Source organism: Polypterus senegalus, unplaced genomic scaffold (genome assembly GCF_016835505.1).
Source record: "Polypterus senegalus isolate Bchr_013 unplaced genomic scaffold, ASM1683550v1 scaffold_5050, whole genome shotgun sequence".
Classification (NCBI taxonomy): domain Eukaryota; kingdom Metazoa; phylum Chordata; class Cladistia; order Polypteriformes; family Polypteridae; genus Polypterus; species Polypterus senegalus.
In genome coordinates this window covers 1-27,096 of record NW_024385859.1, presented here as the reverse complement: position 1 = coordinate 27,096, position 27,096 = coordinate 1, and the positions used below count along the sequence as shown (strand labels likewise).

Below are 27,096 nucleotides of genomic sequence, written 5' to 3'. Positions count from 1 at the left end.
GTGTGAAAGAGACAGAAAGTTTGCCAGAGATGGAAGGAGCAGTAAGGGTGTCAGCTGACCTGAAATAGACTGAAGCTTTAAATTCTGAAAAACTGAAAGAAGACTGATATCTAAAATGGTAGCGTATTTCAGAAACATCCACTTTAAACCTGAGCAATGGATGTATAGTAGTAAAATCAATAATGATTTCCTGTAGTTGGAGTCTGAAACAAGATGCCCCACCAACCCAATTGTTGAAAATCTTTTGCACATGTCCGATACAAAGCCTAGGTAATAAGAAGAAAAAAACTATTCTTCCCAGCCAATGAAGATGTTTGCCTAGCTAGGTCCCATTACAACACCACTGACCTGTGAAAATAATTGTTATAAAAAGCAGTTAAAGTATTGAAGGTAAGAAACAGTTCTGCCTGTCTGAAGATGGCTGCAGAATGCTTGTCTGAGGATGATTAAACTTTCAACTGTGTACAGGAGATGATGTCCATGGTAAAAACAAAACAGTCAGGATTGTGAAAACTAAAGCTGTCAAGCAACTGAAGAGCATGGTTATATCTTTAAGTATGACCTTCAACTGGTGGTCCATGAGACTGTCGAGGAAAACTGATATATGAGGACAGTTGCATGCATAAACAGCAGGATGTCCAGGATTGTTTGTTTTATGGATTTTTGGGGAAAAGGTAAAAAGATGTCTGTGGGTTTTCAACAATGAGGCAATTGCCATTGAGAGGCAATTATTTTGTGCTGATGAAAAGAGAAATAGTGGAACTTCTCTCCTTCTAGTAACCATCTGTCAGATACAGCATGAGAGGAAGATAAATGACTGTGTCAAGTAGTTGTTTTGAAGCTTCTGAACTATAAAGGTTCTTCTTGCCAGACTACCACCACACCAGCCTTGTCTGCAGTTTGATGACAATATAATCTTAGTGCCACAATGTCTGTAGTGCCTGAGTTCCCCTTTTTTGTAGGTTGGATCTGTGTAGCTGAGACATGAAAGTTTACTGGGAATTTTGTTAGAACACTGATTTGAAATAATCAACAGATGCAAAATATCTTCATCAGCTTGAAGCAACCTATATGTACAGTATTTTGCTTGTTATGTTACAATATTTATTACTACAAATGGTTTTTCCCAGACACCAGTAAGATCTATAGATAGAAATTGTCTCGAATCTACTGGTGCAAGTACCAATGGTCCAGTACTGTTTGTTAGAAGGAAGGAGTAGAAAAGCATCTGTGTAAAAAGTGCTGTACCAGAATGTGATGCAACCAGTGATGAAACACTCTACAAAGTACCTGTAGAAGATACAGAAAACAGAGAAATCTAAATTTTCCTCAGACATCTGAGGAAATAGAGCTATTGGCTGAGTTTAAACTCTTCTCCATGTGTTGTCTCATCATTTTGGTGATCAGGCCTATGATGTTTGTGTCATCAGCAAATTTAATGATGGAGTTTGAGCTGTGTCTGGCCACGCAGTCAGAGGTAAACAAGGATTAGGGATAACATGATACCAGAATTTTTATACTCATATTTAACAGTGAAGAATGCCATTTACTTATCCTGCTAACTTTGTGTTTCAGCAATTATGTGCTTCTGTTAACACATTGCATGTTATATTAATAGAGAGATGTGCCTTGTCCTTCAAAGCACTGGAATGCTAAATACATTTTATTTTGGTATTAACAAATGAGAAACTTACATCATCACTAGTGCAGACAAGCCAAAGCCACTTTGTTTGAATCTTGCCTTGATCTTTTACTTGTTACAACTGTTGTTATCGAGCCATGCCTTGACATTCCACACTCCTAAATGCGTGAGTGTGAAGCTTGTAAGATCTCTCTTAGTACGAAACCGTGACCATATACTGTATACATCGGTTAGAGAGTGGACTGATGTGCTCATTACAATAAGTCGAGTGAATGTGAAGCCTCCATTGATTTATCGGGACTGTGTAGAACATTGTATCAAAAGTAAATTAATCTCATTATCTCTTCATTTCCTCTTACAAATGCATAATATTATAAGATAAACGATTAAGCTTTATTCCATCAGTAATGTTCCTTTCCTCTCAAAGCATGTTCAGCTTTTATTTCTGAACTAGTTCCAGAATAAGATCAAATTTGCATTAAGAAGAGTCTATATGTGTGCTTGGCTTTTGGTAATCTTGTGCTGAAATTCTCCTGCTTCAGAATCAAAAGCATTTCCAAATATGACTTCTCTTTTTCTTTTCAACAACTGAAGATGGGGTATTGTATTTTCACTCTCTGTGGGGCATTTTTAAATGTGTTTTTATTTATGATTTTCATATGTATTGTAGTGCCTTTCAAAGTGTTTTGTCTGCTTTTGCATCAGTCAAAGTCGTTCTGGCTTTCTTAGTAATATTGATACAGTGAAATATTGGTGCCTTCTGACATTCCGCAAGAACTATAATTGGGAGTTTAGTAGAATTACCTTCAGGAGTGCCTGCTAAGGATCAACTATGAAGAATATGATGCTGGCCATGGTCTACAAGCTGAGATCTGTTGGTGAGTAAAACCAAAATCTAATTGCAAAGTGTGAGCTAATTCCTAAATGAGGTATGTGGTAGTTAGCTTTGCAGGTACAACGGGTAAATACTGAGCTGATTATAAACAGGTTTCAATAATTTTTACTATCTGAAGGCTTTATGTGTTTTGGGTGGTGTTAGAGTGTATATTTAAATACTAATGTATAGGAAGATTCATGGAAATTTAAAGTAAAATGTGTAATATTATGAGAAACTAGTTTTGGATTTTTTATTACTTCCCATATTTGTTAAAAAATTCTTATTGTGTACACTTCATTAATTGATTTCTTTTTAATGCTCTCAAATCAAACTAAAAGAGCGATACATTTCTATAGGGTGGACAGTAGCTTACACTGTTTAGCATCTCTACCTCACAACTCCTGAGTCCTGGGTTTAAATCCCAGCCTAGTCAGTCTGTGTGGGTTTGCATGTTTCTTCCTAAATCTCACGTGTAGTTGTCTCCAGGTATTCCTGTTTCCTCCGCTTGGATTAAGTTTATTGGCAACTCCAAACTGGCCTGGCATGAGCAATGAATGGGTGTGTGCCTGTCTGTACCCTGTGATGGACTACTGGCCGTCTATTTTTAGATACTGTCTTGTGCTCATGTGCTGCCATGAATACTCCCATAATGGTGAACTGTTTAACAATAGATGAATTATTCAATAGACATAAATTTTGGTAAATGAATGTCAAGCTATGCCAGTCACAACTGTTAATAATACTTTGCTGCATGAAATTACATATTAGGTACATGACATGACTGCAGCCTGCTTGATACTGAGTTTATTGATTTGCTTAAAGAAGCATGGAATATCAATAAATTAAATGTATATAAGAAACTTTAGATTGAATGGAGTGGGCATAAAATCGAATACACCATGAAAAATAAATTGTGCCATTACTAAAGAAACAAGGTTAGAGATACAATGGGTGTTTGGCCTTGTTTCTATTTTTCCCAAGTAGGACAATCTTTAGTTTTAATCCTTTCAAATATGTGTTGCTGCAGCTCTTTAGTAAATCTAATAGAGAATGTATGTCAAACATCAATATTTAAATAAAGTCCTTCTAAACCATTGTGTACAATCATCATGCAATCTTACGTAAGCTGATCATGCCCTAAGCTGTCACACTTACAAAAATCATTAAATTAATTCTAAAACAGTTCATTATGTTTTTACTTTGAAAATAAATATTTTAAAAATACCTTTAAAAAGCATGTGGGAGAATGTTATTTTATGAATTCTGTTCCAATGTAGCTTGTCTATATGTCTTTATTTATGACAATTACAATTGCAGAGCTATGAAAATAATAATAATAACAAATGTATCTGAAGTTACAATGGCACATTTGAGCCCATTCAAACTGAACACATGAAAGTAATATGCCAAAATATTCAATTTTCAACACTCAACTAATTGTTTCACATACAGAAACTCTGGTTTAACAAACATGTCTGCATTTTTAAATGTATGTGGACTCTTCATGTTTGTCTACTTATCTATCTCCTGTTCTGCTTTCACTTGTAAGCTGGCACAGCTGCAATTACCAGCTGACAAGTGCAAAATAAAGCTGCAACTGAAACCACCACCTGTGCTGTGCTGTTCAAGGCTCTCCTTTCAAGTAGAATCATTAGTTGAAGATGCTCCAGTTACAATCCAAAGAACACTTGATAACTTTCTGTGAAATGGTTAAGTTTTTCTTATTTCTCCTTTCCACAGACTACTCCATAACTCCAAGTCCCATTTTGGACAAAGCAGCGACAATGTGACATTTGATGTTTCCATTAAACCTACTAATATGGTGTTCAGGCTGTGACCTGGACGGTAAACGTACCAACAATGCTGTGATTTGGGCCGGTGGTGTCAATTTCTATGGACAGGGATATGAAGGGAGAGCCCATCTGAACACAATAGCGGATCTCTGTGCTCTTCAGACTGACACTAAGTGACTCGGGACAGTACAACGTGACCATCATAACTACAGGGGACAAGTATGACTGGAAATATCACACTTAAAGTGTTAGGTGAGTAAAGTGGAGTTAACATCAAATTCTATCTACCAAAAGACTGTTTTTGTTTTTGATTAAACAATATATTAATTTGAATTCCTTCCAGTATAATGTGTTCTGTCTTGAAGTAACTTGTAAAATTACAAGTTTAGCAGGAAAAAAAACAGTTCACTCAATACAAGTGATCTCCTTTTTAAGATGTATAAAGAGACAGAAGGTTTGCTCTTTGTCCTCTTTGTGTTTGAAAATGTATGTCATGATTTGCTTGAATACATCATCATTGATGGAACATGGGATCATTAAGTGTTTTGGTCTTTACAGTAAGCTTTGGCTTTTGTCCAAGTAGCAACAGCAGACCAAAAAATGCTACTCTCAATTCACAGCCTTCAGGAGTTTCCTTATGGTCTATTACTTCAGCACCCCATAAAACATAGGTGATGACAACTTAACACAAAGACTGCCATGCAAGTCTTCTACTGCTTCCTGTCTTGATACATATCCTGTGCTTATCAGTGCTGAGGTTACCCATGCATCATTTCTCTTGATCCCCCAGACATCTAGGGGTCTTCTTGTGCTACCTTTGTGATAATTCTTGACAGTCCTCCTATAAGAACTTCTGTAATACCAAACAGACAAAGTGCCTTATGCATGGACCTTCCTGCAGATCCTCTGTAGCCACTTACTGTAAGTGCCTGTGCAGCTTTAAACTCCAGGCCCACTACAGCAATTAGAGTCTAAGCTTTCATACTTTACTCTTTTTATGCTTGCTGACCTCATTCACGTGGTATTCCCGTGGGACAGCCAGTCTTGTTTTCACATATTGTGCAAAATGAAATGATGGAGACGCTTTTTTAAATATGCAGGGAACTTTATTTATCACAGCTCTTACATCCACAGCATCTGTGCTCTATATGAACTCTAAAACAAAAAACATTGAGGTCCCTTTTTCTGGTGCTTTCCTTATGACATAGGTACCTAAACAATGCTTGATAATAATAATACATTTCAATGCTATCTTAAAACAAAACTGCACATATATGTATTAATATTTTGTTGACATAAATATTACACAGCCAACATAACCAAAATAACTTGTATTATTGTTTCAGACCATATAAAAGACCAGCTTATGTGCAGTTTATTCAATGCTGTATAGAAATCAAAGAAGCTTCTCCAAGTGAATGTTCAGAGGCTATTTTGTAATTGCTGCAATGACACCTGTATCTTCTTCAGGGATTATGGCCTTTCTGACACCTGGATGAATCTAATTATGTAGTTCAGTATTTCTAAACTCAGTCCTGGGGACCACCTGTGGCTGTAGGTTTTTTGTTCTAACCAGATTCCTAATCAGTGACAACACCTGATAACACTCATCTCATTTAATTATCCAGGTATTTTTTCTATATTCAGAAAAGCACAGCAGCGTGATTTTTACATTTATAAGACATTTTAAAAACATTTTTGCTTTTGCTATAGATTTAAATGCTAAACTCTCTTTTGTTGATTTCATTATATTTTGAATATTTTTCTCTCTGCAGTTTTTCCCCTTTGTTGTATCTTATTAATGACAATTAAAATGAGCAGAGCAGACATGCTGGCAAGCAACACTACTTTAGAGTCAGACCCACTAATTAGTAAATAATGGAATTAATTAAACAATTAGAACACCTGGAAAAGTAGAATGAAAATCAAGATGAAAATATTGTTAAAAAAATACATTATTCCCATATAACTGCTTGGTACATTTTAATATATATATATACACTGTGTGTGTATATATATATTTTACAAACTAATTTCTATATTGTTCCCAAAACACAGAACATGGTTAATAACAGTTCACTTAATTGTAGGAGTCCAATTAAAACAGAAGCTGGTTGGAACAAAACCTGCAGCCACAGTGTGCCCTAGGACCAAGGCTGGGAAACACTGGTGTAGTTGAAGGATGTGGATGGTTAGTTAATATGGGCAATGTCTTTACAGATGTGTCTGCAATGGCTTTCAGTACCTGGTTATGGTGCCAGCATGAAACAGCTCAAAATCTGCTCCAGCATATGTTTCCAGTCAAAGGTTTTCCCAAGACTTTTCATGGGTTTTCTCCATGACTGTTGGAACCAAACTCCTCTCAGACCCTTACCTTCCTTCTTCACAGCAACAGATATCTGGAATTTAAAACACATCTTTACTTTGTTGATCATTTTCTCCAAGTCCTGGAGAATCCATCTCCAGGCAGAAACTGATTTTTTTTCACATTCAGGTCATTCATGAGGTTTTTAATTAGTGATTGTCAGATACCAGCCTTGATTAGAGAGCCCCTGTAGTATACATCTGTTGATTTAACCAACTGGTGTTGCTAATGCAAAAGAATCACAACAATTGTACACCCAGTGATTATTTTTTCTCTTAGCAGGGTCAGTCTGATGTTATAATCCACAACATGACCATGAAAATGAAGTTTTGATAGTAATCCAAGTTTAAACCCTTGACATTTCTGGAGATGTGATGTTAGTCTAGTGCTATCACTTTACACAGTACAAAATTCTAGGCGCTGAAGAAGTCCAGCTATAACACAGTCAGGTATTTCTTATTTTTCCAAGTCTACCTGTTTTCTCCATACAGATAAGAACTTTAAATATCCTACTCTTCTGTACTGAGCTGCTGATGTATGAAATCTTTAGGAAATATTCAGACACCTGGCCACAATGCTGAAGAATGTGTTCCCTTCAACATCAAGGAACAAGACTGTTCTAAATTGCTCAAGGCACTTTTATATGCTCAAGGTCATTTTCAATGCACTTTGTATGAAATGATGTAATATCTACATTTATAATGGAAACAAATAAGGGCTTTGTGAAAAATAAATCTGCAGCAAAAAGCTTGTGGGTTTCATTCTTGTATGACTAGATACAAATTGCCTATTACTTTGCTCAGTTATGGATTGTACTTTGTAACACTTTCTGCAGATCCTGACAAACAAAGGTGACGTAACACCACTTCCTTAAAGATGCAGATTCTCCTAGATATGCAGAAACAGAAAAACTGGGAAATGTGGAAGAGTCAACATAGGTTAATGAATAAACCAATAAAATAAATAAACCAAAATAACTACACAGCTGAAAACAATGAGGTGCAAAAGAGGAACTAGACAAAGTCTTTGTAATCAGATCACCTTTCAGTAATGTAAGGTAAAGATCACCTTAACTGTGAGCTTCGTTTGGCCAGTGGTTCCAATATGTAGCTTAACGTCTGTGTGATTCAGCTTGTGTACTTAAAATGAATTGTTTATCAAAGTATTAAAATTAACTTAGAGACTCTTCATTCTTCCATATGAGAAAGATATTCCAAGTGTCTCAGATTATTATTTGAACCCTTTGCACCAAAGTTCACTGCTTAAAATCAGGATATATACTCTACCAATGCATGGACTCCCTGCTCAAATTTCTTGTTGAAGGTTTGAGAATAACATGAGGTTACTGCCGATTTGCAATTTGTAAAAAATAAATATTTGTTTTAATGACATTGCCCCCATCTCCCAGCAGATAAATAAGTAGCAAACTCATCTGACAATTTAAAGTATTATTAAAACATTTATAGCAAACTCAACTTAGTCATCATAATCAAATGTTTCCAATTTCCAGTGGTATTCTGAATATAATTTCTTACCTGAAGAAAATACTTCTTTTTGAAATATGTGTAATTTCTTTGTATCTAGCACTGCTGGCCTGTTTTTTTGGACAGGCCCTTCTCTTCTTGGACCTTGCAGTTTCTCTGCTACAGCGCTTTTAAGTTATCCACATGTTTGTATGTGTTTATGTGTGTGTATATATTGTTTAGTGTTTTATCCACAGTCTTTTCCAACTTAACAGCTGTTGTGGTGCTGACATGCAAAGCGATTTTCAGGACATATTCTCTGGCACTCTCTTGTGGCAAAAGTGAACAAAATAGTGAAATTAAAAAATAGCCAAATCACAATACAGTAATCCCTCAATATATCGCTGACTACTGGCTTCACTCTATCGCTGGATTTTAAATGTAAGCATATCTAAATATATATCACTGATTTTTCGCTGGTTCGCGGATTTCTGCGGAAAATGGGTCTTTTAATTTATGGTACATGCTTCCTCAGTTTGTTTGCCCAGTTGATTTCATACAAGGGACGCTATTGGCAGATGGCTTAGAGCATGTATTACATATTAACTAAAACTCCTCAATGATATGCTTCCCGCGCGGTGCTTGATTGTTTGCTTTTCTTGGTCTCTCACCCTCTCTGACATTCTCTGTGGAGGGGCTGTTTGCACAGAGGATCGGACGCTCCTCTACAAAATGCCGCTTTATCAGCGGTGCTCGCATACTTAAAAGCACATATTGATTTTTTGATTGTTTGCTTTTCTTATCTCGCACTCTCTCTCTTTGACATTCTCTGCTCCTGACGGCTCCTTTGAAGAGAAGATATTTTTGTATTCTTTTAATTGTGAGAAAGAACTGCCATCTCTGTCTTGTCATGGAGCACAGTTTAAACTTTTGACTAAAGGGTGTTATTTCATGTCTAGAGGGCTCTAATAATGTGAACAGTGTGGGAGAGTTTATAAGGGCTTAAAATATATAAAAATAACCATACAAACATATGGTTTCTACTTCGCGGATTTTCACCTATCGCGGGGGGGTCTGGAACGCAACACCCGCGATCGAGGAGGGATTACTGTATATAATTTAAAAAATAGTTCCAAATGGTTCTCTGAAGTTAAAACCACAAAAAATGGTAGGAAGAGTAAGGAAAAAAAAAACAAACATATTTTAGCCAAAAAAAGGAACATAATCGAATGTTGGCCCTGTACCTGTTAAATTCCATGTTCTTCACTGACTGCTAGATATAATCTCAGGCCTAATCTGTTATGCATTTAAAACATTTTGCTGCACAAAACTTATTACACGGACTTACTTAATTTTTATTTAATTTCTCTATATAGGTTTCTGAAAATAGTACTGTTTCTTTACTGACATCTTAATTTATAAACCTTCCTGGAACTATTGCTTGGAAATGAATGATCATATTTTTGTTGAATGATATCATTATTTACCATTTGTTGTATCTTTCCTCTACAGATCCAGTTGCTGTACCCAAGATTCAGTTCAATGACGCAGTGACTTTGTCCTGCATGGCCTCTGGGTCAGATGTCTCTTACCAGTGGTTCAATGGCAGCTCAGAGGTGTTGGATACTGAAAGGATTCTCCTGAGTGTTGATAGGAAAACCCTGATGATATCAAGAGTGGTGAGATCAGACGATGGGCCCTTCTACTGCTATGTGTACAACAATGTCAGTAACAGCACCAGCAAACCCTTTAATCTTGGTATGCAATGTGTGTTTTGGCCAACATTTATTTCAGCATCCTAGTTCACAATTTAAATTAAAATATTTTTATTTGTTTTTATTAGTCCAACAGTATATTTTAGTACAAGAGGAGTAATTTAGTTAAGCATGATATACCATGCCACACCATTTTCTAAGACTGCTTACTCTTGATAATTTCATTTTTAAGGTGAAGTATTTTGTTGCAGTAGTAATAGTAATACTATTGTCACATGTATGGAGTACAGTGAAATTCTGACTTGTATGACCAAACAACATGTCATTATTCTTCAGCAGCATGATAAACAGGAATGCATTAAAATACAGAACTGGATGGGAATCATTTGTTCCATTTTTTTATATGAACCCATTGTTTCTTTTGTTTAAATGTGCTTGAGTCTAATTATCAAATTTCATTTCATTCTAAAGCAGCGAATCTAGCGATGCTTGCAGCTGGAATAATGATGGCAGGGAACTAATAGGAAACATGCATTTGCAGTAAGAATGGGGAAGCCTAGGTGGAAATGAAAGGGTTAAATACAGCGGTGGTAAGAGAGGAAATCAGACAATTTTGTGGAAAAGAAGAATTACAACAGTAAACAGATATAGAAAAGGAGATTATAGCCTACCTTATTACAGGTAAAAGCAAGGTCCTCCAGGATTTTTAATCACTTGGAAGAAAATTTGTAAACCTCAGTAAACCCTACTGGTTCAGCAAACTGTTTTTCAATTCTTTATTGTCTGGACAGATAACATCCATCAACATAGACTTGTTTTCTCTTTCATATGATCATGTTTTGAATAATTTTGGACTTATTGGACTTTATTCTAATAATTTTCCATCAGGATCTGTGTGTGTGTGTGTGTGTGTGGGGAGGGTGGGGGAGTAAATCAGTGCAGACTAGCTGTGAGCAAATCAACATCACCTTCTTGGTGCACATGCTAAAATCTTAATAGCTGGCTAAAGAATGTATCCATTCTGATCAAAATGATTGAAAGATCAGCATTCATAAGGTATGTGCCTTCCAACTAAGACACAAAGTAGAATTCCTACCTTTTTTGATAGGAGAAAAAAAGTTTCAAACTAAACTAATGAAAAATTGTTGTTTTGTTTGTTGTTTTCCTTTGTTTAAAACCTAGAGATTCTTGCAAACAGCTATCTTCTATTATCCTCAAGTTTTGAAACTCATTTTCTAACCCTCATATTCTTAAACTGGGTCACAGGGCATGCTTTAGCCTATCCCAGGTAGTGTGCAATGCAGAAATAAACTCTGGACAGAACGCTAAGCCATCACAGTATGTTATGAAAAAAATGTATTTGGTTAGTGCACTAAGACTTTTTAGGTTATTTGTTGAAAAGTAGTCTATGACGACATCTAAACCACCACATGGAAAGAGAAAGGTATTTAATGTAGACTTCCAGTAATTTATTCACCTTAAAATATGGGTCTCTTTTATAGTTCTGGTGTCCCAGTTGGAATGCGAAACAGAGATCACTCACAAATCCTACAGCATTACCTTGCATCTTTTTAATTTCCAAAACATATCAGGTTATAATCTTTAAGACTAAGATCAAGGTTTGAGCTCCAACATTTTTTGAGTAATAACGTAACAGAAGAACAGACCTTACCATTTTATATATATACTGGGGGGCAAGCCCCCCTGGAGCCTATGGCACCCAATGCCCAGTTGCAGCCAGAATATTAGTAAAATCTGTAAATGTACAAAAGAAAAATTATTATTTATTGGAGTCAAAATCACAAAATTCTACAAATATGTAAAAGAAAAATTTGTTATTGTTTAACAGAGTAAAATCATGAAATGAGAATAAAATATTTACTCTCTTACCGATTGAAGTATTCCCGTTAAACTGAGGTCCACTGTGCTCGATGAGTATTTATAAGAGACTAAATAAATGATCCCTTCATTTTAACTGACATTCTTATAGATTAAAAAAAAAAGTAAAAAAAAAAAAAAGATTTAAATAACAGGAAAAATCACGTGAAAACTAAAGTGGTATGCAATGGGAAATCATAATTTGACCTTTAGCTAACTAAATCACCTAAATACAAACATTTATGTTATGAATAGAAAATTTTTTTTTATAGTTTATTCCTGTGAAAGAAAGTTTACTCGATAAAAAATAAAAACTACAACTTTCTTGATATTTTAGTTTATAATTTAAAATGGAATAAGAATCTGAAAATCTAACAACATCACATTAAAGTTCGATAAATGCTGAAAAGAATGATACCAAACATATATATGTAGGTTTTGAAATAAGCCAGATTTAAAGAGTGACAAAAAACGTGAAGTAAAATCGTTACACAAAATCTTTACACTTTTAAGTTTAGGATTTTATATATATAGAGTAGATAAATTGTACTTTTGTGGTCTTCATGTATGTGTTATGTATTGGGAAGGCCATTGTTTGAGGGGTATTTGTTTCACCTTGTGTTATTTAATTTTCACTGTTTTAATTAAAATATATACTGTAGATCTATTTTTTTTATATTTATAGCATGTGGTATGGTGTATACTGTGTGAGTGAGATCAGTAGTGAAGTAGTATTGGTCACTCATTCTCTTTATTTATTTAATATATAATTGTGTCATTTGGTGGAAGTTAAAATAAGTTTAAAATGATATTGTTAGTGCGTGACAAGATCCAGGCATGATTACAGCATGAAAATAGATTGTTTTAAATTTATAACACCAAATCACAAAAAAACTCCAGTTTAAATAAGTAAATTGTGATTAGAGCTATGCTCTTCTTTTTCAAATTCAACTTTTATTCATTTTCTTATCCAGTTTAATATATAGGTTCCAAACAGCTGTGTTCTTTGAAGATTATTATTATTTTGTCTTTTCTATCCATATTTCTGTGAAGATATTTAAAACATATTTTATATGCTTATATTGTTATGAATTGATTAAAGGAGTGTTAGACACACTGCATGATAATTGTGTGTGTTTGGTTATTTGGTCTCCCTCAGTTGACCCCATGTGTAGTTGTTTGTGTGAGTGTTCCCCAAAATTGACTTGTGTCCCATCAAGAGTTGGTTCATTCCTTGCACACAGCACTGTCGGGATACTTTCTGCCTGCCATTCTTGGACTGGATTAAGTGCGTTCACTAAATGATTGAATGTTGCATGAGATTAGTTGTTTTTTTTTTCAGATTTGTTCTTGGGAGACACTACATTTTTCTAGCAATATTATAGAGCCTTTTATTGGAAACATAAGAAATCTGATATCTGATTAGTCTGATAGAGTTATTTAAGTTGTGTATAACAAGGCAGAGAACTTGTGCTTGATAGAAATGTGTGATTTGAGACATACAATGCAGTAAGCTTATACTGTATGTTGCTTACTACAGGTTATTTAAAGAGATTTGAAAATTTATTGTTTTTATTTAAATACTTCCTTTAATGTTGTGTTCTATGGATATCAACTTGAACTGAGGACTTATAACACTGAAGGCTGCATGGTGAAGCATTTCAGTTTTAAAGACCTTGAATCTTTTCTCGATTCCGGACTGGGCTGCCTTCTTTATAGGGTCTGCATATTCAGCATGTTTGCACGAGATTCTTCATACTTCACACACCTACTGCGTTTTTCTGATGAATCTAAATCTTCCTAGATTGAACATTCCTTGAAATGTCCAAGTATATCTTGTGGAGACCTGCCAGATTATACTCCAGGTTCAGTCAAACCTGTGTGAGAGTTTTATGTCCAGTTTTCAACTTGGTTTAAATTGGTTTACAGGAAACAGCTCAGATACCTCAGGGTTGTGATATTTAAATAACAAGTCCACATGTTGTTTGCATACAAATGGATGGACTAATTGTTTTTGTTTCAAAATGTCAGTGTAAGCAATAAAACTAGTATGCAAGGTGTTTTATCTTAGAACTGATTTATGACAACTTTATAAAATAAAAAACTTGGTCCAAGAGGGTGTCCAAGAACTTCCATTAAAGAGTTTATAAAAAAAAACAAAAAACATTATAGGGTTCAACACCTGGCAAAGGAAGCGTTGATTAATTTCCCTTTGTTTGTATCTTAGACTCACGTGGAACTTTTTGTTCATTTGAACACTAGGCTTGCATGCTTTAGGTGTTCTACATCTTGGTGCTTACAGGTGTTCATTTTGAGACCATACTCTCCGTACATGTGATCAGTAGTAGTTTTATATTCTCAGGACTTTGCAGTTCCCCACCAATCCTGCAGCACTATACATTTACTTGATATATAAATGACCATGAGAAAACCACAGACTTAGTTTACACTACAGCACTTTTTGTCTGCTTGTGACCTAAGATAGATTTGCTCGATGTTGGACCTCCGTGACAAGAAGGAAAAGTTCAACCAGACATTCATTAAATTTGTTATTCAAAAGCTTGCCTAGGCAGGCAACAACTCCAAGTTCAAGATACGGCCTTTCAGAGACTGACCTGGAACAGACAGGCAAAAGCACAGACTCCCCAGGACTCTGCTCCGCTGCATCATCTCCAGTCGAGAGCGAAAATGGGAGTGAATGTGCAAGTGATGCAGGTCATGATAGCTCGTCGATTCCAGAAGATCACTTGAAACTGGTAATGGCCTTGCAGTCCGCGGTTTCATCTACTCCTCGCAAGCCAGAAGCATCGACTGTAACAGGGATTGCCACTTCACCTGCAGAGCACAAAAGCCGAAATGATCTGTCCGAACTGAAGGTAATGATCACTGCAATGGCCAGGGCCATAAATGAGATCAAGAAAGACATTCAGAAAGATGTAAAGAAAGAAATAAATTTTTTGCTCAAGACAAGTGAGAAGACAAACGAGAAGCTGCGGGTGGAGCTGCTGCAGGATAATAAAGACTTGGAGAAAAGTGTCGCTTTGATGCAGCCTTTAAAGGTATGCTGGAGAAAATTGAGGAACACATTCAGGAAAATGCGTCTAAACTGAGAGCACTTGCCGATCAGCTGGAAGACGTTAAGCAGACATTCACGACCCTAATTGGAACAGCCGAACATTTGGCATCTACCGCTGATGGAAAAGCAACAGCTGCGAATTCCAAATGCAAAAAACTTGGAGACAGACTTGCTGCACTGGAAGATGGATGCAGAAGAAACAATATTAGAATCGAAGGTGTACCAGAGAATCGTGAAAGTCCAAACTCAGTGAAATTCGTAGCTGAACTGTTCTCAAAAATAATTGGAGAGGACTTTCAATCAGACACCGAGATAGCAGCAGCTTACCGCATACGGGGATCAAATACCTCTAAACCTAGGACTCTAGTCATGCACTTTGAGAAATTAAAATCTAAATTTAATGTAATGTCACTTCTCAAACAGAAACAAGAGATTATACTTGAAAATAACCACATTTGTATCATCCCTGATTTCTCACCCTCAACAGCTACTAAACAAGCCACTTTTTTGCAACATTAAACAGCTCCTATGAAAAGCCGAGATCAGATACTGCCTCTTGTATCCTGCCAGGCTGAAAGTGGACATTCAAGGCAAGCATTATATCTTTACCACTACTGAAGAAGCAGAAAAAGAACTAAGAAAGCTGAGCCCGACACTCTTCTGAAATACGATTGTGAGTCGCACCCTGTCATGGCATGGCAAAGAAGATCTTATCGCTGTCTGATCCACTTGCAATGATACTGGTACCGTAATTATACATCCTTTTCCCTTCTCGGCCACATTCTGTTTATGTTTTATTTTTATTTTTTTTAGGAAACTGTTTAACATCATACCCTTGGTCTATTGTTACTGCTATTATTGTATAAGGGCTTGCTATGCTTATCCAGGGTGACTTTTTAACACCATTTCCTTCGTTTACTGTGTTACTATTTCAAGACTGTTAAAGACTATATTTTATGCTTATAATATTTGGACTGTTTTGGCAATAGATATCTTAATTTTAATCCTCATATGCCACTACTGGGGGGCTTGTTTTGTTCTGGTCGTGCTCTGTCTCTAGGTGTGTTAGAGGACTGGGACTTTGTGAAGTGGGGTCCAGCCTCAAGTGGGGATGCAAAATGGTGGGTGGGGGGACTAGGGGGGGAGAGAAAGAAAGCAAGCTATATCTAATCTATCCTTTCAATTCTTATAATGATAAGTGCCAATGTAACAATAGGCTTCATGGCAATAACTCCTGGGAAAATTGGAAATTTAGGTCAAAGCTGTCTCATTTTCAGTTAAGACTACAAAATGACATGAAAAACTCAGAATCAATGTCTCCATGACCGGGCAGTTAACATTGTGAGCTGGAATGTTAAAGTCCTGTATCACGAATTAAAGAGAAAAAAAGTATTCTCTCACCTAATAGGTCTAAATGCTAAAATAGTATTTTTACAGGAGACTCATTTATTAAGCAAGGAACAGTTCTAGCTGCAAAAAAACTGGACTGGCCAAATATTCCATTCCAGCTTTACAAAGAAAACAAGAGGTGTGGGAATTCCTATACATAGAACAGTCTCATTTGTAGTGTCAAATGCAATATCTGGTCCTGAAGGGAGATATGTGATTGTCATGGGTAATTTATTTAGCTGTAAAGTGATTTTGATGAATGTTTATGCACCCAATGTGGATGATAGGGAATTCATGCAAAATGTAGTTTCATCCATTCCCAATGTGAACACTCATAAAATTATAGTGGCTGGGGACTTTAATTGTGTTTTAAATCCAGACCCAGATAGGTCTCCTGTCACAGGGGTGAGGACATTTAACACTGCAAAGACAATTACACAGTTTGTAACTGATCACAACTTATCAGACCCCTGGAGATTTCTAAACCCAAACTCAAGAGCATATTCCTTCTACTCACCAATGCATCATTACTACTCAAGAATTGATTATTTCTTTGTAGATAACAATTTCTTGCCTACGATTAAATCTTGCAAGTACGGCGCTATTGTTATTTCCAACCATGCCCCTTTGATCTTGGCGATAAAATCATTTTGCCCCACATACTCATCTCGCAGATGGCGTCTTAACCCACTTTTATTAGCAGACGAAAACTATACAGAATTTATATCCAAACAAATCAGCTTTTTTCTAGAGATAAATACATCCTCAGAGGTCTCTGCAGGAATACTCTGGGAAACCCTGAAGGCCTTCATAAGAGGCCAGATTATTTCATATATTTCCCATAGAAATAATTTGGAAACCAAGAAGGTATCACAGCTAATCAACAAAATTACTAGAACAGACCAAGAACATTCCAGGTGTGCAAGTGAGGCTCTTCATAGGAAAAGGCAGGCTCTGCATTCAGAACTCAACCTCTTGACAACTAAAGAAACAGAACAACTCATTTCTAAATCAAGACATCATTACTATGAACATGGAGAGAAAGCTAATAAGATCTTAGCTCGACAAATCCACGAGCAAGAAGTTTGCAATGCAATCCCAGCAATCACCAACTCAAATGGAGACAAAATCATTGACCATAAAAATATAATGCACACATTTAGAGACTATTATAAATCCTTATATTCTACTGAGTTTAAAGAAGACAAAACACAATCTAATGCATTTCTGGATGCATTACAGATACCACAAATAGATACTGTCAGTGCAGAGGAACTGGATAAACCTATGGCGCATCAGAATTACTAGATGCTATAAAGTCACTTCAGAGTGGGAAAGTAGCAGGCCCCGATGGCTACCCTGCTGAATTATCTAAGAAATTCTCCACTCAGCTTGCTCCCCTCCTATTAGCAACATTTACAGAAGCTAGAGACAATTACATTCTACCTCAAGCCTTTGGGCCTGCACCAAATTAACATCATTCTGGACCAAAATCTTTAAATGCCTATCAGACAGCCTTGGTGTCACAATCCCTCCTAATCCATTAACAGATGTGTTTGGTGTACTCCCAGATGGGCTTAAAGTGGAGAAGGACAAGCAAACTGTAATTGCCTTTACTACACTGTTGTCCATGTAGACCTATCTTGCTCTTGGAAGTGTCCTAACTCACCTATTCTAAATCAGTGGGTAACTGATGTTATATACTATTTGAAACTGGAAAAAATCCAATTCTCACTTAGAGGTTCTGTGCAGACCTTTTTCAAAACCTGGCAGGATCTAATCAATAACATTTTATAATAAGCTTTTAAAGCACAGAGGAAGCAGATTCTCTCCCCTTTTTCCTTTATTTCCCCATTTATCATTATTAATTTATCTACTTACTTATTTTTACTAGCTTTGAGTTTTACTCTGCTGGCTTAGCTCTCTTTTTCAGGGGTGGGGGTTGATTTGTTTTTGATCTGATGTTTGTAAAAATTGATTTATTTATTTGTATGGAATGTTGTGTGCTTTTAATATAATCAATAAAATAAAAAAAAAAGAATTGTTATTCTTTGTCAATTTCAGATTTCTTCTAGCGATGACTGACTTTAAAGACTCCTTATACTGAATTTAAAAAATCTGAAACCGATCAGCACAAGGCACTTCACTTTAGAGACCAAGCTCTTTTTCTGATCATTTTAACAGGTTCCTTACCAAGAACAGATTACTCTTTGACAACAGTACAACTGGCATCAGTGATCATCGGTTCATTTCTAGCTGGTATTTTCTTGTCAGTGATCACCGTTCTCTTTGTAAAATTCATCAGGTGAGTATAACCAGATGTCATCTCCACCTTGCTCTCTACTTTAGTGTTGTAAGGGGTTTTTTCTGGGTGTAACTGGCCTTTGTGCAAATGACACAACCCTTTTGTTTTTCACTGAAAACGTACACATGTGTGCTTGAAAAAACATTTTTAATGTTGAATTTTATTAATGTATCTCAGAAATAAATGCCTTTCATAAATTACAAGCTCAGTTATTCTGTTCCTTTATTATTTAGTGACAGTCTGGTCACAATATGGCCATATTTCACAAAGTCTAATGTAGTGACCGAGTGTGTTTAGAAGTTGAAGTACATTGGATAGTTGTGTCCTGTATAATGAACAGTCTGCTGAGGTAATGACAGTGTGTTTATGTCTCCAGGAGAAGTGCAATTTGTGGAAAATTTCCAGAGAGCAAACCAGACAAAAACGGTGTGTATCTCTATCCAGGGCTCACAGTTCAGTACTTCACAGTCTATTTCACAATCTAGTAGTATCTAATGATGTTATGTGATCTGTTGTTAAGTACAACTGTGCCCAGATTTGTATAACTAATGTAATTTTTTTTCCGTCTTGTAGATTTCTTCATAAGTTTTCTTCTCTGTGTATCAAGGATTCAGATTTAGATTTCACTGCTTGTATACTGTGCACATCAAGTTGATTGAACTTAATATGTATAGATTATCCACATTATAACTGGAGGGTGTGCTCTATTTGCAACCCTTCCATGCAGCCTGATTCCAATGAGGTCAAATATACAAACAAACAAAAAGAAAAGACAAACAAACCAATGTTTGGGATGTATCCACAGAGATCACAAATTACAGACTTTTATGTAAGGAAATTAACAACTTGCAGGCTCTCTGACCCTACCTGAATGTGATTTGTTCATGTGTACCTGGTAGGTGACTAACCCACTCTCTCATTTAAAAGTAATTTACATACCACCATCTTCATCTCGAACATTTCTCCACCTGACAGTAAGCCCTTGCATAAATCAACTAATGCCTGAATAAACTACTATCAGTGAGCAGCCATTAAACCTCACCTTGGTCCTACCACTGGGCCTGTCCCCATGGATATAGGAGTACCCTCTGTAAGTCCCAATACCATCTCCCTAGACTTGCCTCTTGCCATTAAAGGACCAGTTTCCCTTGAAAGCTCTGTGGCTTCTAAGTGCACTGCCAAAGGAAAAGTAGTATCTGCATTTCTGGCGCTGTCGCAAGTGTCAGCCATTCCAGCAGCTCCGTGTAAGACTTTATCTTTTTACCTTTTTTTCTATTTTTCCTCTGTTTCACTGATCACTTCTACCACTTTCTTTTATGTGGAATCGCTACCTGGACACTTTTTACTATTTTTACTACTTGACATGGATTTTACACTCCGAGACTTGCATATTCAAGTAGTCAACTTAAAGCACTGAGAAGAAATGCACACGACGGTGTGGTTCCCAATTTACCTGATGAGGTAAGAAGACGATATCGGGGCAGCCGAGCCGGCGCAAAGTTAAAAGATAAGATAAAAGCCAAGCAGCTTGCGAGAAAATTGGAATCCTTGGAAATGTGAACTCACTACCAAATAAGATCGACGAACTGGCTGTGCTGGTGAAAAATGTCAGAACCTACAGAGAATGCAGCTTGCTGTGTTTTAGCGAAACGTGGCTAACAACTACCATCCCAGATGCTAAAGTGGAGCTACCCGGGTTTATCACAGTTAGAGCGGACAGAGACTCAAATACTTGTGGGAAGTGGAAAGGAGGAGGACTCGCTCTCTATGTGAATACGAGGTGGTGCAATTCTGGACATATAAAAGTTAAAATCTCGAATTGCTCCAGGGACATCGAACTGTTGGCCGTAAGTCTGCGTCCCTATTACTTGCCAAAAGAGTTTGGACACGTGATTGTTGTTATTGTTTACATCCCCCCTCGAGCGAACACGGAGATAGCAAGTGACATCATCCATTTCGCAGTTGCTAAGTTACAAACGCAGCACCCTGAGGCGCATGTGCTAATCGCTGGAGACTTTAACCATGTAACGCTGGATAAAACATTACCTGCCTTCTCCCAGTATATGGACTGTAACACTAGGGGAAATAGGACTATTGACCTACTGTATGCAAACGTTAAAGATGCATACAGCGCCACCCCGCTTGCCTGCGCTTGGAAAAGCAGATCATAACCTGGTTCTGCTTCAGCCTCACTACAAACCAAGAGTGAAGGCGCTACCTACAACCACACGATCATTCAGGAAATGGTCCTCTGAGGCAGAGCAGGCTCTGAGAGACTGCTTTGGAACTACAGACTGGGATATACTGCTGGGGTCACATAGTGAGAACATTGAAGAGGCTGTTGACTGCACAACTGATTACATCAACTTCTGTATGGACATGTAACCATCCTTCTGCTGATACCAGCATAGGTGAGACATCCCCACCCACAATTACAGCAGCACAGGTGAGCAGAGAGCTGAGGAGACTTCGTGCCAGCAAAGTAGCGGGTCCAGATGGTGTATCGCCACGACTGCTGAAGGCCTGTGCGTTGGAACTGGGGAGTCCTCTACAGTGCATCTTTAACCTGAACGTGGAACAGGGGAGAGTTCCGAGGCTTTGGAACACATCTTGTATCACCCCAGTCCCAAAGGTATCACGTCCTAGTGAGCTGAATGACTTCCGGCCTGTTGCTCTGACGTCACATGTGATGAAGACCATGGAGCGGCTGCTGCTTCACCACCTGAGGCCATAGGTCCGCCACGCCCTCGACCCTCTGCAGTTTGCATACCAGGAGAAGGTGGGAGTGGAGGATGCCATCATCTATATGCTGCACCGATCCCTCTCCCACCTGGACAGAGGCAGTGGTGCTGTAAGAATTATGTTTTTGGACTTCTCTAGCGCCTTCAACACCATCCAACCTTTGCTCCTTAGGGACAAGCTGACTGAGAAGGGAGTAGACTCACACCTGGTGGCATGGATTGTGGACTATCTTAGAGACAGACCTCAGTATGTGCGTCTTGGGAACTGCAGGTCTGACATTGTGGTCAGCAACACAGGAGTGCCGCAGGGGACTGTACTTTCTCTGGTCCTGTTCAGCCTATATACATCAGACTTCCAATACGACTCAGAGTCCTGCCACGTGCAAAAGTTCGCTGATGACACTGCTATTGTGGGCTGCATCAGGAGTGGGCAGGAGGAGGAGTACAGGAAGCTAATCAAAGACTTTGTTAAATGGTGTGACTCAAACCACTTACACCTGAACACTAGCAAGACCAAGGAACTGGTGGTGGATTTTAGGAGGCCCAGGTCCCTCACGGACCCTGTGATCATCAGAGGAGACTGTGTGCAGAGGGTACAGACCTATAAATACCTGGGAGTACAGCTGGATGACAAATTGGACTGGACTGCCAATACTGATGCTCTGTGTAAGAAAGGTCAGAGCCGACTATACTTTCTTAGAAGGTTGGCGTCCTTCAACATCTGCAATAAGATGCTACAGATGTTCTACCAGACGGTTGTGGTGAGTGCCCTCTTCTACGCGGTGGTGTGCTGGGGAGGCAGCATAAAGAAGAAGGACGCCTCACGCCTGGACAAACTTGTTAAGAAGGCAGGCTCTATTGTAGGAATAAAGCTGGACAGTTTAACATCTGTGGCAGAGCGACGTGCGCTGAGCACACTCCTGTCAATCATGAAGAATCCACTGCATCCACTGAACAGTGTCATCTCCAGGCAGAGGAGTAGCTTCAGTGACAGAGTTTTGTCACTGTCTTGCTCCACTGACAGACTGAGGAGATCGTTCCACCCCCCTCACTATACGACTCTTCAATTCCATCCGGGGGAGTAAATGCTAACATTATTCAAAGTTATTGTCTGTTTTTACATGCATTTTTATTACTCTTTAATTTAATATTGTTTTTTTTTTTGTATCAGTATACTGCTGCTGAATTATTTGATAAAAAGTATTTAATAAAGTATCTATCTATCTATCTATCTATCTATCTATCTAGTATATTTCGAGACAATTTTAAGCAGATAAACACCAGAACCAAGGAAGCCCAATTGAACCAGAATACCAAAGTCCATAACATCAGGCAAACTTGAAGTCAAAATACAAAGCAAAACAAAAGCAAAAATCCTAAATCCTCTGAGAAACACCAGCTGGTATTGCAAAAGATTTGTTCAGCAATCCAGAATCTTAGATGGTTGCCATCAATGATGCACAAGAAACCACCAATTAGTAAACACACATCTAGGCAACCATGGCACAAAATGGTGTTGATTGTGTCAAATAAAACATTAATGAAACTCACAGTTTAGGCTGCAATGATTATGACACCAAGTTTGAAAACTCCATAATATTCAGCAACCATTTATAACTATAAATTCCCATGAAGTAATTACTACTAGAGCACTCTGTAAATAAATGTGACAACATGCATCATCAGTGGCAGTGCATGCTCATACATCTTTTCCTTGAGCCCTCCTTTTCTTATGCCAACCTTTTCTCCTTGCCAACATGCAAAGTGCCACAATGAACAGAGCTATTGTGTTTAAAATTGGTACTGATTTACTTAAAAGGGCTACACTGTAAAACACTTTGTATTTTAGTTAATAATGTTTATTATTATTTAAAGACATTTACTTCTGGAATAATACAATGCTGTAGTTGACACCTAACATGCTGTAATATCTTAATGCCTGCATTTCAGTTTGTTTGAAAATGTTAAAAAATGTAAATACAACTCTTTTCTTAGTAACACACATTATAACTGAGGACCTAAGGTAATGACGTCTTGATGATACACTGCAGTCTCATGGAGATTTCATGTTAAAGTGTATCATTTTGTGTAAGACATTCAGTTTCCCACTCTCATAAGTCACATTTACAATCAGAGCATCTGAATCCCACTTCTACCTTTTCTCTTGTCAGTCCGTTTTTACTTCGCTGCTCAAGTTAGCACCTTTAGGATGTTCTTCTTACTCACACCCCCATAAAGACCTGATCATATAAAGTATGACCTACCATAAGACACATACTGACGTTTAAAGAGGAGGTCCAATTTTAAGCTATGTCATTTTGCACACTGTCACAAATACTTCACTTAAAAAAAACTCAATGAACAATAATTTTGACACTTTCTGTCAAGATATAATTAAAACATGATGTTAATACCAGGCACTAAAGCAAAGAGTAATCAATTACCTCTTTTATGTGTAAGTTTGCTTCACCAATGTATTTGTTTAAAAGGCTGATGACAGAATGTTCAGGAATATGATTCTTCTTCTCTGAAAGGAATTTTATTTTTTCATTCATTAGAAACTTTTTTTCCAGTTGACCTTCACATAAAAGTACCAGTAATGGCTGTAGAAATGCCTAGTTAAGAACAAGGTGTAATGAAAAACAAAATTACATGACAAACTCAAACAGTTGTTATAGGTACTACCATAGATTAAAGTACAGAGGGCGTCACATGTCCAAAGAGTTCAGTTTTTAAACAAAGAATAAAAGGATTTATTCCATTGTTATCAATGCACAGAGATAACAATGAATGACTTTCTATATGGCTACATGAATTTTACAATGTCCACAAGCTTGTACAAGTTAACCACCACCTCATGGTTCTGAGTCTTGTTTGCTATTATAATAAAGCATTCAAATTAGCCATAAATATTTAAATATTAAAATAGGATGTTTTCCATTATTTAACCACAACCAAATGTTTCGGCCTTGTTTAGTGAAAGAGGGCACCCTAGATACCCTTATCCCAACAGTATGTATATGCATTACTTCCAAAGCATATGTTTGATGCTTGATGTAGTGGTTCTAATCTTCGGGACACCACATGGCTCCGAAATTTTTTTCCAACCAATTTCACAATTTGTGAATCATTTTACTTATGATTGATCTCATTGTTTAATTACTTGGTCTTTTTTCTTATTCTACATTTAGAAAAGAGCTAGCAGACCATTATTGAAATGATGAGATTTGTTGTTAGCCATGAGTGAGCCAAACAAAAGAAAAAAAACTGAACAGATATGCCTACAGAGATAATAATTTTCCTGTTTTGCTTATTTTCTTTTTAATATTTTGTCCTACATGTTCTCATTGTCACTCCCCCATTTGTATTAATTTTATTTACTTATTTTGACCATAGTATTAGTTAAATCAGAAATTACGATTTATGCTAACTCTGTATTTTTGGTTTTTTTGGGATGGATTTGTGAACATCTTGATGCTGTGCCTCAGAGAACACATCTGTAAATTATGAAAATGTGCATAACACCAAAAAGTTGGTGAGTCTCCTTAGCAATCCTTTTACTCCTTCTTACTCATATTAGTTTGGACTAACTGAGAGTGGTCCTACTTGAGCTACTTCAGCTAATTCACTCTATGTGCACTGCAGAAATGTTATTTTTATTCTCTGAATATAACCTTTTGCCTTAATCAATAAATTTTGCAGACATTTTGTTCTATAATCTAACAAACTTTATCCCAGATGGCATAGTTTAAGGAAGTCTGTGGTGTGGACTACAGTTTCCACCTACTATTACTAAGCTATCTGCATCTTTACTTTTATAGGATAAAGATATTTCTGTCACAAGTCCCAATACAGACCATCTTTACATGGTAAGTATTTTATTTTGCGTTCTGTGTAATTTTACTAAATGGATTCACAGTCCAAGGTAAAACTAGGATATCTGTCATATAATCACTTGCAGAAATTCTCAGATGCTTCTGCACTTATGGGATGTATTGATAAAGGGGATGAGACATGGTAATTGTGTTTGTCTTAACATCAGCAAACCCAAGGAATAGGTTATTGACCAAAGAGCCTCTATGTCTGTCACTATTCAAAGAAGAGATGTAGATGTGGTCCACTCCTACAAGTACTTGGGGGTCCAGTTCAATGACATGTTGGACTGGTCTAGGAACACAGAGAAACTATGAAAGAAAGGGAAGAGCAGGCTCTTTTTCCTTAGGAGACTGCATTCCTTTAACGTGAAAAGCGACATCCTTCACATCTTCTATAACTCTGTGATGGCCAGTGCGATTTCCTCCACTGTGGTGAAACAAAAGTTAGTGTCATTATGTACATTTCTGCATATTCTCTATCTGACTTAGAAACACAAAGGACTTTCAGCCAACAAATTATTCAGGGGAAGTGTGTCAACAAATGCAACTGGGGCTCCTTTATATCAACAGCAATACGTCTGCATGATGCCTCAATGGGACTGCTAAGTTAGAAGTGTTCTTTCTTTTTAGTCTTTATGGTGTGTGTTTAGACCATAGTGTTTTTGTTTGTGTGTGCATGTGTGTGTATTTATTTATTTAAAGAGCTTCTGTAAAAATCCAAATCTCCCCCTTGGGACATATAAAATTCTATCCATCTATAAAAATGAGAAGTGAAGCACAATTAGAAAATAAGGCTACCTACAGTATGGTTGGCACCTATTTTTGGGAAAGTCAAAGGCAAAATGGCAAGAAGATTAAACAAAACCTCAAATATATAATTGACAGGAAAGCCTGGCAAATTATTTTCAATTAGGTTGACAAGAACGGAAAATACTTAAATAGACACCCGCTCACAAAGACTTAATGGTGAATTCTTTTGAAGATTAAATTTACATTTGTTTGCTTAGCAGACACTTTTTATCCAAAGCGACTTACAAAAGAGGTAAACAATCAAGTAACATTAGGCTATGGCCTGTTTGTTCAGCAAATGTAATAGGATGTGACGGTATGACTGACCATTCTCATTTGGCACAGGTTTGTGATGTTTGTAGTGTTTATTTTAAAACATTTATGTCTTTCTTGTCTTTAAAGTTCATTATCTATATATATAATTCACTAAGGGCATGCAAGACACTGAACACAAGCCAGACACTGAGGGCACGCAAGACAGTGAGCGCAAGCAAGACAGAGCTCCGCCCGCCAACTCTAAGACCATGGGATACGCTCGACAGAGCCCCGCCCGCCAACTCTAACCCTCCTACTGCCTCATGGGATACGCACGACAGAGCCACGCATGCTAACTGTAACCTTCCTCCCGAGTCCAGCGTCGCTCTCGAGGCACGCAACAACTCACCAAACACAGCCTCAGTTGCTTTCGTCTGTGCAAAAGTCCACATGCACCTCTGAGTCATGTTGACTTTACACCGCATGCAAGACAGACAGCCACGATCGCCAACTCACAGAGCCCCACCCGCAAACTCTAACTAAGGGCAAGCAAGACAGAGAGCCATGCCCACCAACTCTAAGACCATGGGATATGCACGACAGAGCCCCGCCCGCCATCTCTAATCCTACTTCCGCGTCCACAATTGCTCTCGATCAAACAGCAATAATTAGCAAACAAACAAAGATAAATGACAGTAACAGTGCAAAATTCACAATTAGTATGCCAGTTTGAAAAGATAAGTTTAGAGGGTAGTTTAAAAATGTGTTATTGAATCAAGCTGATGTATATGAGAGAGAAGAGAACTCCCGACTTGAGGAGCACTATGAGAGACGCTCGAGCTCCCATAGCACAGAGTTTGATGTGTGGTACAGAAAGTACAGCTGCAGATGAGAATCAGAGTGAGCGAGACGAGTGTCAGTCTGTAGGAGATC

The 27,096-nt window shown here is 37.4% G+C and overlaps 1 protein-coding gene across 1 annotated transcript; it reads left to right on the top strand.

The window, feature by feature from the left end:
• Positions 1-2,474: 2,474 nt before the first annotated feature.
• LOC120522477 (carcinoembryonic antigen-related cell adhesion molecule 20-like) lies at positions 2,475-25,113 on the top strand (the record flags this gene model as incomplete). Its single annotated transcript, XM_039743405.1, has 6 exons — positions 2,475-2,520; positions 9,653-9,898; positions 18,383-18,503; positions 18,880-18,929; positions 24,733-24,779; positions 25,066-25,113. Coding segments are annotated over exons 1-6 (558 nt in total), but the record flags the coding sequence as incomplete, so codon positions are not given.
• Between the last annotated feature and the right edge of the window lie 1,983 nt (positions 25,114-27,096).